The following is a 12733-nucleotide window of genomic DNA, read 5'->3' as shown; positions in this document are numbered from 1 at the left end:
ACAGTTCGTACAATAACAACATGGTAAAGACATACAGTTTTGAAATATTTAAGAACTCTGATCAGTGCAATGATCTACCACTATTCCAGAGGATTCATGATAACACATGCTACCAGTATCCCAACAGAGAGGAGATTTACTCAGAGTGCAGATTGAGGCTTTTTTTTTTGTTATTCATGGCCAATGGGGGAATTTATTTTGCTTGACTATTTGTTAGGGTTTTGTATTTATTTTTCACTGGGGGAGGGGGATAGAACATGGGAAATTTTTGTTAAATTTTAATTTAAAAAATCCAAAATAAAAAAAAAATCTCATCAGAGATGGTCTCTTGTACCTTCATCATCTTGGTCCCCCTTCTCTTTGTACTATAGTTTGTCATGGGGAACTGGACATAATGCTTCAGATGTGGTATAATCAGGATTGAGTCCATACAAATTGTTGCCTCTATTTTTTGGACACTTCCTAGGGAAGCCAGGAGACAGAGGTGTGGAGACAGAGCATTTCAGGGATGGGGAACAGCTAGTGAAAAGGCACGGAGTTAGAAGATGGTGAGTTGTGTGGGGATGAGCAATAAGAAATCAAATCAGCAAGTACTTATTAAGTGCCTACTCTGTGCCAAGTACTGGGATAAAGTACTGGGAAAGGCAAAAACAGTACCCCATCTAAAGGAGCTTACACTTTAATGTGGGAAACAACATGCAAACAGCTTTGTACAAACAAAAGTATATAAAGGATAAATTGGAAACAAATAGAGAGGAAAAGCACTCTCTTTTCTATGTTTTCATGACATTGCTTTCTCCTCCTCTCTTACTATTCTTTCTCAATCTCCTTTACTAGATCTTCATCAGAGCTATGCCAGCTAACCATGAATATCCCCCCAGACACATGTCTGGGCCCTCTTTTCTCTTTATACTTTTTGACTTATTGGTATCAACTCTATACATATGATTCACATATTTATTTGTCTGGCTCCAACCTCTCTCCTGACCTTTAGTCTCATATCTCCAGTTACCTATTGGATACCATCTTAAACTCAACATGTCTAAAATTGAACTCATTATCTTCCCCCCAAAAAATTTCTTTTCTTCTGAACTTCCCTATTATATCACCATCCTCACAGTTACCTAGGCTCTCAACTGATACATCTTCCTCAGCTCTTCATCTCACTTCCATATCCAATCATTTGCCAAGTTCTGTCATTTTCTACCTTTGTAACGTATCTTATACATGTCCCCTTTTCTCTTATGCTGTCACACCCTTATCCAGAACCTTAATATCTCATTTTTGCACTATCGCAGTGGCCTTCTGGTTGGTCTTCCTGCCAGAAGTCTTTTTGCTCTAATTCATCCTGTATGCAGCTGTGAAATTCATCTACCTTAAATGATAGTCCCTTCCATCACTTTTCCAGTATTCTTACTCCTTATACTACCTCCCTCTCAATCTCACCTCTACTCACCCCTGGCGAGTATATCTATACACACATAGATAATACATACTCTGTTGTCTAACAACATTGGCTTCCTTGCTGTTTCTAGCATTAGACCTACCATCCCCCTATTCTAGGCATTTTCATTCTCTGGCCCCTGTGCCTGGAACTCTTCCCCCTTCTTATCTCCTCTTCCCAGATCCTTTGTCTTCTTTCTGTTCTAAGCTAAAATCCCAACTTTTGCATGACGCCTTTCCCAATAATGCTTAGTGCTAGTGACTTTTATCTGTTGATTATCTTCAACTTATCTTGTATTTTATCTTTTTTGTACATAGTAGGTGCTTAATAAATGCTTGTTGAATACAACTAAAAGGCATCAAGAAAGGTTTTTTGTAGAAGGTGAGATGTGACTTAAAGGAAGTCGAGCCAGAAATAGGGTCGAGAGTTCCAAGGATGGGGGACATCCAGTGAGAATGTGCAGAATTTGGAGATGGAGTGTCTTGTGAAAGAACAGCAAAGAGGCCAGCATCACTAGATTGGAGAATATGTGGAGAGGAGTAAGAGAGAATGAGAAAGGAAAGGTAGAAGGGGCTTAAAAAGCCAAACAATCTTTTGTTTGATTCTGGAGGTGAAAGGGAGGTGACATGGCAAATGTGTGGTTGTTGTTTGTCCTTTTTTTTTCTTTAGAGGACCAGTGGCATCATTATGTTGGGGTCAGGGTACTACAGTAGGTTTAAATGTAGCAGATCAGTCCAGTACAGGCTCAGAAGGCTTTACCCATAGGTTGAACACAAGCAGTCCATTAAAATATTTGGGTTAGAGGTGTCTGGATTTATGCAGCTCACATTTCCTTTGTTCTACTGTGGTTTGGCTTTGCTTGTAGAATACAGCATCTTCTTTGATGCAGATATGCCATGATGGATGGTCTGTGCCAGCGTCTCCCATGTCTCACAATCAGTACTGCAGTTTTTCAGAGAGACCTTGAGAGTGTCATTGTACCACTTCTTCTGACTGCTATGTGAGAGCTTCCCTTGTACAAGTTCTCTGTAAAATAGTCTTCTACGTAAGCATGTGTTTGTCATTCAGGCTTAGTGGCCAGCTCATTGGAGTTGTGCTCTCTGAAGCAGAATTTGAATGCTTGGTATTTCAACTCAAGAGGGGACTTCAGTGTCGGGTACCTAATGTTATTAGGTTATCTTCAGAATCTTCTAATACAATTCAAGTGGAAGTGGTTCACTTTGCTGGCATGTTGCTCATGGAGTATCCAAGTTTCACAGGCATACAACAGTGAAGTCAGCAAAATGTCTCTGTAGACCTTCAGTTTGGTATGTAGCCTATACCTCTTCTGTCCTGAATTTTCTTTTGGAGTTTCCCAAGCACTGATCTACCTCTGGCAATATGTGCATCAACCTTATTATCTATGTGGACCTCCCTGGAAAGTATATTGCCAAGGTAAGTGAACTTATCCACAGTATTCAAAATTTCCCCAATTTCTGTGACCAACAGTTCCATGTATGCATAATGCGGTATAGGCTAATAGAAGGACCTCTGTTTTCTTGGTGTTGATTGTCAGGCCAACGTTAGTACAGGTGGCAGAGATTCGATTCATACTCTGTTGCATCTCAGCCTCAGAGACTGCGCTGAATGCATAATCATCTGCAAACAAAAAAATCATGCACCAACTCTTCCTCCACTTTGGTCTTGGCTTATAGCCTTTTCAAGTTAAATAGTTTACCATCTGTGTGGTAGCTGACCTTGATGCTGTTTTCATCCTTGTTGAAGGCATCTGATAACATCATGGGAAGCATCATGCTAAAAAGCATGGGGAGCAAGCACACAACCCTACTTCACTCCATTGATAACTGGGAAATCATAAGAGCTTCGTCCTTCATCCAGAGCCCATGAAAGCATGCCATCATGAAATTGGTTTACAATACTGATGAACTTCTCCAGGCAACCAAATTTTGCCATGATCTTCCACATCACCTCATGACTGACAGAGACCTTGGTCAGGTTAATAAATGTTGTTCTGTTCCTGGCATTTCTCCTATAATTATTGGGCAGCAAGTTCCATATTGACCATTCCTTGGCCCTTTCTGAAGCCACACTGGTTCTCATACCGTCAAGCATAAGATTTCATATTTGATCCTAGATGTTATAGGGAGTCACTAGCATTTTCATAGTAAGGGGAGGATGAGTGACAGGGTCGGACTTATGCTTCAGGAAAATCATTTTAGCAGCCTAGTGTTTGGTGAACTTGAACTGGAAGAGATCTAAGGCAGGGGAAAACTGATTAATTTGTTCATAGATATTTAGTTGGTATCTCTGCTGGTAGGTGTTGGAGGAGATACAGAGAAGTGCCTTTGGACTTCTTTATGCAGTAATTCATAGATCATATTCTAGTAGAGGACTTACACTGATAAGGATAATACATGATAATATGCAAGCATATTAGATGCAAAAAGAAAAGTTCTAAGATACAAGGGATGGTGGCATGGAGTGATTACCAATTTTTGATTTAGAATAGTTGACGTAAACTGGGCTTCATGGAAGAGGTTGCATTTGATGCATCATAATTTAAAGAACTGGTAGGTTCAGCTAGGTGGTGTAGTGGTTAGAGTGCTGGACCTGGAGTCAGGTAGACTGATCTTTCTGAGTTCATATCCAGCTTTAGACACTTATTAGCTTCGTGACCCTGAGCAAATCACTTAACCCTGCTTGCCTCAGTTTCCTCATTTGTAAAATGAGCTGGAGAAGGTAATGACAAATCATTCCAGTATCTTTGCCAAGAAAACCCCACATTGATCATAAAAAGTCAGACACGACTGAAATGATTAAACAAGGAACAAGGAATTCAGTAGGTAAAGAGGGCAAGCAGGACATTCTAGGTCTGGGGAATAGTGATGACAAAGACCTAGAAGCAGGAAAATTTGGTAGATAGCATCAAATTGTAGGAAACATTGAATGAGAAGGGAAATAATTAGAATTTTATTCACTAGGAAGTATGGAACCACTGGAAAATTTTTAGTAGAAGTGTGAGATAACTTGATCCATATACAGATGATTAATGGAAAAACATAGTGTAATAGAAAAGACGTTAGATTTATACTCAGAGGACCTGGGTTCAAATTTAGACTATTTGTATGACCTTGGGCAAGTCATTCAATCTCTTAGCCTCGGTTTCCTCCTCTGTAAAATGAGGGGACTGAATTCTCTTAAAGTCTCTTCAGACTCTTTAAGTCTATGATCCTGTGAGATTACTGTAAAAGGTACTTTCAAGAAGAGAGAAAGAGGCATGATTACCTGCTGTGGGGAGACTGTTGTAGTCCAGGTGGGTGGTAATGATAGTTGTACTTGAATAGTAACAGTGGGAATAGAGAGGAAGGAATACTTGTGAGAGATAAAATGGTAGAATACTTAGAATATTTTCTCAGTATCAGAAATATTTCAATACATTTCTACTTCTACAGTTTGCTTACTTAACAATTTAGGATAATTGTTAACTACATTTAAAGTTGAAGTAACTTTCTTACATGTTAAGGATCAACTCCAGAATTACGTGAAAGAAAAAAGTCAAGTCTTGAAAATGAACACACAGCTTTACAAACTCTGCCAGAGAAAACCAGAGATATTCCATCAATGAGGAGGTCTCCCAAATGTAAGTCATATTGGTTTCAGAGTTCTCTCTTATCTTTTCCTATAGCTACAATATCCTTAAACTTCCCTTTTCTTCTTCCTCCTGATCTCCATCTATCTATTTGGTTGGCTACTTGAATGCATAATTGTTGGAACTTTTTTTCATCATCATCAACTTTTTTCTACTTCCCCCATTTCCATTTCACTTGATTTAGGAAAAAAAAGTCATCAACTTGATTTTGGGACCCAAAGGGATAGAAATCAGTCTCTGCTATAGAGAGTGACTTTGCCTTTTTTTTTTTTTTTAACTCCTTGTGCCTCTGTTGTCATTATTGTTTCTTCATCTGTTTTCTTAATCTTACAAAATGATGGTGGCCAGCTCCATCATATGAGCTCAGGGCATAGACTGATTATCCTAAGGGTTTTGGGCACTATAGATCTTAGATTTTAAAAGTATTTTATTTGATTTAAATATACTTCAGGATGTTTCAAAGAAAAGGCTAATTTAAAATAAACAATATTTCAGTGATGCTTTTTGGCCTGGTCTGAAGAATTAATGTTTTCTATGGCAAAGTGTCTCCAAGTCTCAGACAACAAACTTGCAAGTTGGAAAAAGGATCATTTGCAAATTCAGAACTGGCTTTGCAGTACTTTACTTTTTTCCTAGTTAACAGAATGATGAATCCGGTAGCTAAGCTTTGTGGTTATTTTTATTTTACAAATGAAGATACTATGACATGTAGAAATTATGTGATTGTGATTAGTCCTAGATTGTATGGTATATGTCAATAGCGTCACTGAAATCAAAAGTAAGCTGCTTTATTTTCATCCTATATTTTAAACTGATATTCCTTAGAAGCTAAAAATTTCAGCACTTAATACTAGAAGTTCTAAGCCAAAAATTTTGAACTAAGCTGAAAATTTTAGTTAGTACGTTTTTTTTTTTCAGCTAGTATTAGAGGGTGTTTTGGGGTTGTTGTTTTTTTTTTTTAATATGTGCATAAACACTGATCTTTTTCCTACACACACATAGTAAAAAATCTTGAACAAAATGTTTAGTAGGCCAACATTCAGATATAGAAATTGGTTCTTGATGCATCTGATATGTTCTGGTGGAAATTTTACTCCCCAGTATTGGATTAAATTGATGTCAATCAAGAATGAATAATCATCCAAATTAATATTTTACATTCAGGTTACTTAAAAGGCCTCTGTCAAAGTCTTTCTAATTTTGAAATTTTGCTTATTTTTATTTCCTAATATTATCTTATGTTAATAAGCATAATCATTAAGCAATAATGCAATGTTAGCTAAGTACTTGCAACATTTTTCAAATTTTAGTTCAAGCCTATTAACCTCTGGTTTATTAGATACTAGTGTTTCTCACATATTTTAAGTATAAACATCTCTTTAGTATAAGGTTTCTTAACCTATTTTTGTCCCCTTTAACAGTCTGGTGAAGCCTGTAGACCCCATTTCAGAATAATGCTTTTAAGTGCCTAAAATTATGTAGGATTATAAAGGAAATCAATTCTATTTTTAAAAAAATATTCATAGACCTTAGGTTAGGAACCCTGATCTTGTGGAACATTTCAATTAAATGATATAGTGAATGCCTTAATAGTGCTTTGCAAGTAATAATAGCCCTTAAATCAACCTGAAAGCAGGGAGGTATTAATCCTAATTTTACAAATTAAAAAGATTTAAAAGGAAAATGGTTTTTCATATGTTTTAGTAATCTACATGAAATTTGCTTTTCTATTTTTCTTTATTGCTTAGTAGTGTATTTGTGGTATGTGTTTGAAGTCCTTTTGTGAGGGCATTCTCTCATTTTCACGAAATAGTTGTAGTCATATTGAGAGTGTTCTACATTTAATTTTAATTTTAAATAAACAGGCTATATTGTGATGAAATTCCCTTAGGGTACTACTTTAGTGTGCATGTGTGTATATACACATATATGTATGTATATGTTTATATATGTGTGTGTGTATACATATGATTGCTTTTACTGTCCTTTTTCAGATGTGTTATTTCAGCGTTTTGCAAAGCTTTTCTTGGGCTGTCTTGCAGCAGTTACTAGTGGTATGATGTATGCGCTATATTTGTCAACATACCATGAACGGAGATTCTGGTTTTCCAGCAGACAGGTAAGGCAGAATTTTGAGGATACCTAAGTATTTTATGTTGTTGAGAAATGTGTTTTATAGGGAGCTAGATATATAGAATATACTTTATCTGTAGATACTTTAAGGTTTGCATTACTTACAGTTGTGATTATTCAGAAAATGTGTTATTTGGCATACCTATAGAAATATTTTTGAGAACAGTTTAGTTTATGAAATATTCAATAGCTTTTTTCCTCAGGCCTTTAACTGTGGCCTATCTGTGGTGGGTAGTGTTACATTATGAAACTCATTCAACTAAATATGACAACTAAATGTCACCAATTATTAAAATATTTTATTTGTACTAAAGGTACTCTATAATTATTCCTTGTTAATGTTTCAATATTAATATTAATTTTCAGTACTTAGGATGTTTGTAATGGTCTAGTTTTCAGTTGCCTACCCCTCCTCCTTCCCACCCCAGGAAAAAAAAAATCAAGAGAGATAAACCACATAATTTTTAAGATGTTTTGTTGTGTTAGCATAGGTAAGCTCCATCTATGATTAAATGGAGTCTATTGAATAAGTGGAATCCTTAGTAACTATGTTGTTTATCATGGTTTTTTCTGTTCAAATAATTCTGTTTTGGTACTTAACTTTACAATTATATTTAGATTTCTAGTTTGCAGAACAATCCTGTGAATGAAATTTGTCATTCATTGATGTAAGCTAACACAGTTCACAATGTTATCATTGTTCATCTCCTTTAGTTTTACTTTAGCCTAGCTGGTGATGTTTTTTTTGACAAAAATTCTGAGTAATAGAAATGGTCCTCTATACTTTAGCCTACTTTTTTGACTTGGCAAAAGCTACTGGGGTATATTATATTTACTTGCAAGCATTTCAGAGTTTGCATCTTTGAGGTTGTAGGCAAATGTAGTCTATTTTTATTATAGAATTTAACTTTTGGAAATGTTTGTCTTGTGAATGAGATTTAGGTCTTCATAAAAGCTTTATTCAAGGTCGTAAAGAGGGAGTTCCAAGATGGTTTTTATGAAGAAATCATTTTAACAGCTTCAAAATATTTTCTGCCTCTTCTACTGAATTTCCAGAAGTACTTTATAGCATTTTTTTTTATCCAGTACTTGGCCCCAACTAGAAGCTTTTTGGTATGTTATTGGAGGAATAATAGAACAGATATCACTATTGGGTTTTATTCTGTTGTCTTTTATTATGTAGAATTGAAAACATGAATCATTTCCTATTAAATCTATTCTTGATTTATATAATAACACTTCACTTTTCATGATCACTTGTTCCATTGTCCTCTTATTCTTAAGACATTTCTTCTGATTTCTGTCCTAGACTTTTTCTGTATTCTGAAAGGTAAATTACAAATTACAGTCCATTTTAGATATTTTGTTTCATTAGGACATAATTATCAGATTATGAAAAAAGTCTTACCTTCTCAACATGACTTTTAGTTTATTTAGGAAAATTTGAACATTTCTTTGAATAAAGGAATAAATAAATTGCAAATTAATCAGAAATCTTATCTTCTATGGAATCTATGCCATACATCTAAAGTCATAGCAGGAAATCAACCTGTTTGACAATATTTAGTCATTCTAAAAAATAAAGGGAAAAGGAAAATTGTGGAAGAAATTAAATTAATGACAATTTTAATAATAATTTGATTTTCTTTTAGGAACTTGAACGGGAAATCACATTTCAGGGTGACAGTGCCATTTATTACTCCTTTTATAAAGAAATGTTAAAGGCTCCTTCATTTGAAAGAGGTATGACACTCTTATTTACATGTTTAATCACTAAAAGGCTTCTGAAGTAAACAAAAATTACAAATAAGAGCACCTGAGTGTCAGGATCTGTTATAGGAAAATCAGATTGTTTTAGGGTAATTCTTGATCTTTCTCAAACTTAATCAAAAGAATGAATAATATAAAGGATAATATTATAGGTTGTCTTTCGTAATTCTGATATGAAACCTATATTGAGAAGAGTTCCCAGGATCAAATAAAACATTTTTCAAAGCTACTTTTTAAGCTTTTGAAAAACATCTTTAAGGATGACTTGCCTCTCTCTCATTTTTTACATTAATGAATCTGTTTTACTGTGACATACCTCACTTTTTTAACTTTTTGATTGCTTTCGAAAATTCTACTTCCACTATAGAATATTTATGGGATCAGCTATATATTTATGTAAATACGTTAGAAAGGCAGAACAGTTAAAAATGTCTAAGGTGATATCAGGATCGGATTTATTGAAATAGACAAGAGATTGCAGTTGCTTCTGTGCTTTCTTTCTTTGAATGTACCATAATTTCAAAGTAGAACTCAACTATCTCATCTTTACCTCATAATATTTTTGCTTTTCTTTCTTTCACTTCTTCATGTACATCCTTCTGTTGATGGAACTTTTTTGTGAAGTGTCTTTTTAGACTTCCAGGTACCCACTAAATTATGTACTGTCATGAATATGTATAGCAAGAAAATAACTGAACAAATCAGGTTTTAGATATTAGAGAAAGATTCAATAAAGGCAAAAAAATTCATTAATGTGCTATTATAATTAGTCTTGTAACATTATATTTTCCTTTGGTGTGGATTCTTTTTCAGCAGTATTTATTGATAAAATTATCATTCCTGACTTTGCATGCTAAAAATTTTGACATTAATTTGTAGAGTTTTTTCCTGGATAACTTAAACATATTTTTGCTAGCAGTAGTTCCTATGAGCCTGGCAGCCAAAAGCCATATGGTTTTACATGGTTGTAAAAGTCAAAATAAATAATCTAGAGAAGAATTTTTCTGTCTTTAGGTGTTTATGAGCTTACACACAACAACAGAACTGTATCACTGAAGACTATAAATGCAGTGCAGCAAATGACTTTGTATCCAGAACTGATTGCCAGCGTACTGTATCAAGCAACTGGTAGTGAAGTATGCATTATTCCTGTAGCTTACCAATATTTATATAATTCAAATTTTTTAGCATTACAGTAGTTCACTAATGCCATCCTAACATCATTCATTTCCCTGTTTCAGGAGGTTATCGAGCCAGTGTATTTCTATATTGGCATAGTTTTTGGATTGCAGGGAATTTATGTGACTGCATTGTTTGTTACAAGCTGGGTTATGAGTGGAACTTGGCTAGCAGGAATGCTTACTGTTGCATGGTTCATTATTAATAGGTAAGAAATAATTTCCTATTACTTCTCAAAAGTCATTTGGGGTGTTTTTTGCTTCAGTAGATATACTTATTTTTGAGACTCCATTTTTTCAGTTGTCAGAAATATATATATATCCCTTTCCTCCCTCCTCTTTTGTTTAAAACTGTTAATCTGCTGAGAGGAATTAATTTCATCTAGTATTTCTTAAGCATCTGCTTTGTACCAGGTACTATGCTAGATGCAAAGTAAAAACTGAATTGGGAGGATGACAACATGTACACAGATAAGTAAATATAAAATTGATACCAAGTAGATTAAGTCATTTTGTTGAGACTGGGGTGGGATGCATTAAACACAGGAGGCTCAAGAATGCCCCATGTAGGAGGTAAAACTTAAGCTAAGGCAGAATGAAACTAGAAATTACAAGGGATAGAAGTGAGATTGGAGAGCACATCAGGAAGACAGTCTGTGCATAGACACATAAGTAGGAGATGGAGATAGAGCGCCACGTGTGGGTGTCAGAAAGTAGGTCAGTTTGGTTGGACCACAATATTTCAGAACAAATAATGGAAAATAAGTCTAGTAGCAGCTAGTTGGAGGATAGAGGGACACCAATTAAAAATTTATGGCAGTTGAGAGACAGCAAAAGGTAATCAAGTAGGGTGGTTGCAGTGTGAATGAAATGAAGGGCACATATATGAAATATGTTGTGGAGATGGAGTTTTTGTAAGATTTGACAACTATTTGGACATATAAATATTCCCCTCCATACATTTTGCTATCCAGTGACATTGGCCTGTTCCTTGACTGAGATGTTTCTTTCAGCTCTGTGTATTTTCCCTAGCTGTACCCCATGCTTGAAATTCCACATATAGTTTGTTTCTACATAGTTGTTTGCATGTTGGCTCCTTGAAGTCAGAGCCTTTTTTTGCCTTTCTGTGAATCCCCACCACTTAGTATAATGCCTGTCAAACAGTAGGTGCACTTGCTTTAATAAGTGCTTATTGATTTGATTTGAGGGGTAGTGAGGAGAAAAGAGTCAATGATCACTCCGAAACTGCACATCTATTTGACTAGAAGAATGGTTAGGAAGAAGGGTGGTTATAGGTGAAAAATGTTGAAATCGGTTTTGGCAAATTGAGTTTGAGATGCATATGGGACATCTAGTTAATAATGTCGCTTAAACTGATAGTGGACCTGGATCTCAGGAGAGAAAGAAGGGTTAGATATGTAAATGTAGGAGTCATCATAGAGGTGATCATTTAACTCCTAGAAGATGATAGGTCATTGAGAGAAGAGAAAAGAGACAGGATATAGATGATGATCTAGCAAAGGAAACTGAAGTTAGTCAGACAGAAGGAGAACTGGGAGAGTAATGCTATGAATTGCAAAAGTTTTTTAATTCCAAGATAACCATCACAGAAAAGGAACTACTAGTTGTCTGTGGTTCTGGAAGATTGTTTGCTTACAGGATTAAGAAGAATGTTTCAATATCAAACAAGAAGTAGAGGGAAGGGGACTTACTTAAAGGAGATCTGGTTTGAAAGAAGTTACAGAATTTGTACAAGGTGGAAATATAGTTGATTTTGAGAGATTGCCTTCTTATTGTTATGACAGATAATTAGCTACATTCTGACCTTGGTTACTTCTGGCAGTGAGAGGAGGAGAAGGAGGGAGGAACTTTAAACCTTATTAGGATCAATAAAAGAGATGAGGTGGATTTCTTCTGAAATAAGACATTTATAGGTGATATAATATGCCTTCAGATAGTTGAAGGACTGTCATGTAGAAGAGGGCTTAGAAATGTCTTACCTGAAGGGAGAACTAGGACCAACAGGTAGAAATGTTAAGGAGGTGGATTTTTGATTCAGTATGGAGAAGAAAAATTGTGAGTTCCCTGCCAGTGAAATAGGCTGCCCGATGTACATAAGCAGATTACCCTTTATTAGAGGCAATAAATTACTCTTAATTAGAGGCTGGATCATTACTTGTTGAGAATATTATAGTGAAGCTGATATATCCTGTAAGGCAGAGGTGTTAGATGTGTGGCCCGTGATCCTCATGCTGCTCACAACACTCCTGAGTGTAGCCCAAACCAGAGTAAAATGTAATTGGGAAATATTTAACAAAATAAGTAAAAATACGATAAAACATAGATAATATTAATGTATCACTTTCTAAGCCAGTATATCATTTTTAGGGATTTTTATGTAGGGTTTAGTGACCCCCATTTCTATTTGGATTTGATACCACTGCTGTAAGGAACTAAATTAGGGTCCTTCCATCTTTAAGATTCTGTAGCTAATTTCAAGATTCCCATGCCAACTTCGAAATTTTGTTATAGTTTATTTTTATAATCTAGAAGCATAAA

The 12733-nt window shown here is 35.3% G+C and overlaps 1 protein-coding gene across 4 annotated transcripts in view; it reads left to right on the top strand.

Annotated features, from left to right (window-relative positions):
• DPY19L4 (dpy-19 like 4) overlaps positions 1–12733 on the top strand; it is a 60309-nt gene that overhangs the window by 7153 nt on the left and 40423 nt on the right. For 2 of the 4 annotated variants that reach the window (XM_069086613.1, XM_069086615.1), the window contains 5 exons: positions 4968–5084; positions 7088–7212; positions 8879–8969; positions 10011–10132; positions 10238–10383. In XM_069086613.1, the coding sequence (XP_068942714.1) occupies positions 4968–5084; positions 7088–7212; positions 8879–8969; positions 10011–10132; positions 10238–10383 (601 nt within the window). Of the gene's footprint in view, positions 1–3208; positions 3440–4967; positions 5085–7087; positions 7213–8878; positions 8970–10010; positions 10133–10237; positions 10384–12733 lie in introns of those variants that run through there. The other 2 variants (XM_069086614.1, XM_069086616.1) reach the window with 2 other exon arrangements.

Source organism: Petaurus breviceps, unplaced genomic scaffold (assembly GCF_028583685.1).
Source record: "Petaurus breviceps papuanus isolate PSGF00001 unplaced genomic scaffold, PetGlider_PUasm1.0 179, whole genome shotgun sequence".
NCBI classification, from domain to species: Eukaryota; Metazoa; Chordata; class Mammalia; order Diprotodontia; family Petauridae; genus Petaurus; species Petaurus breviceps.
The sequence above is the reverse complement of the archived record's forward strand: the minus strand, read 5'-3'. Positions and strand labels throughout refer to the sequence as shown.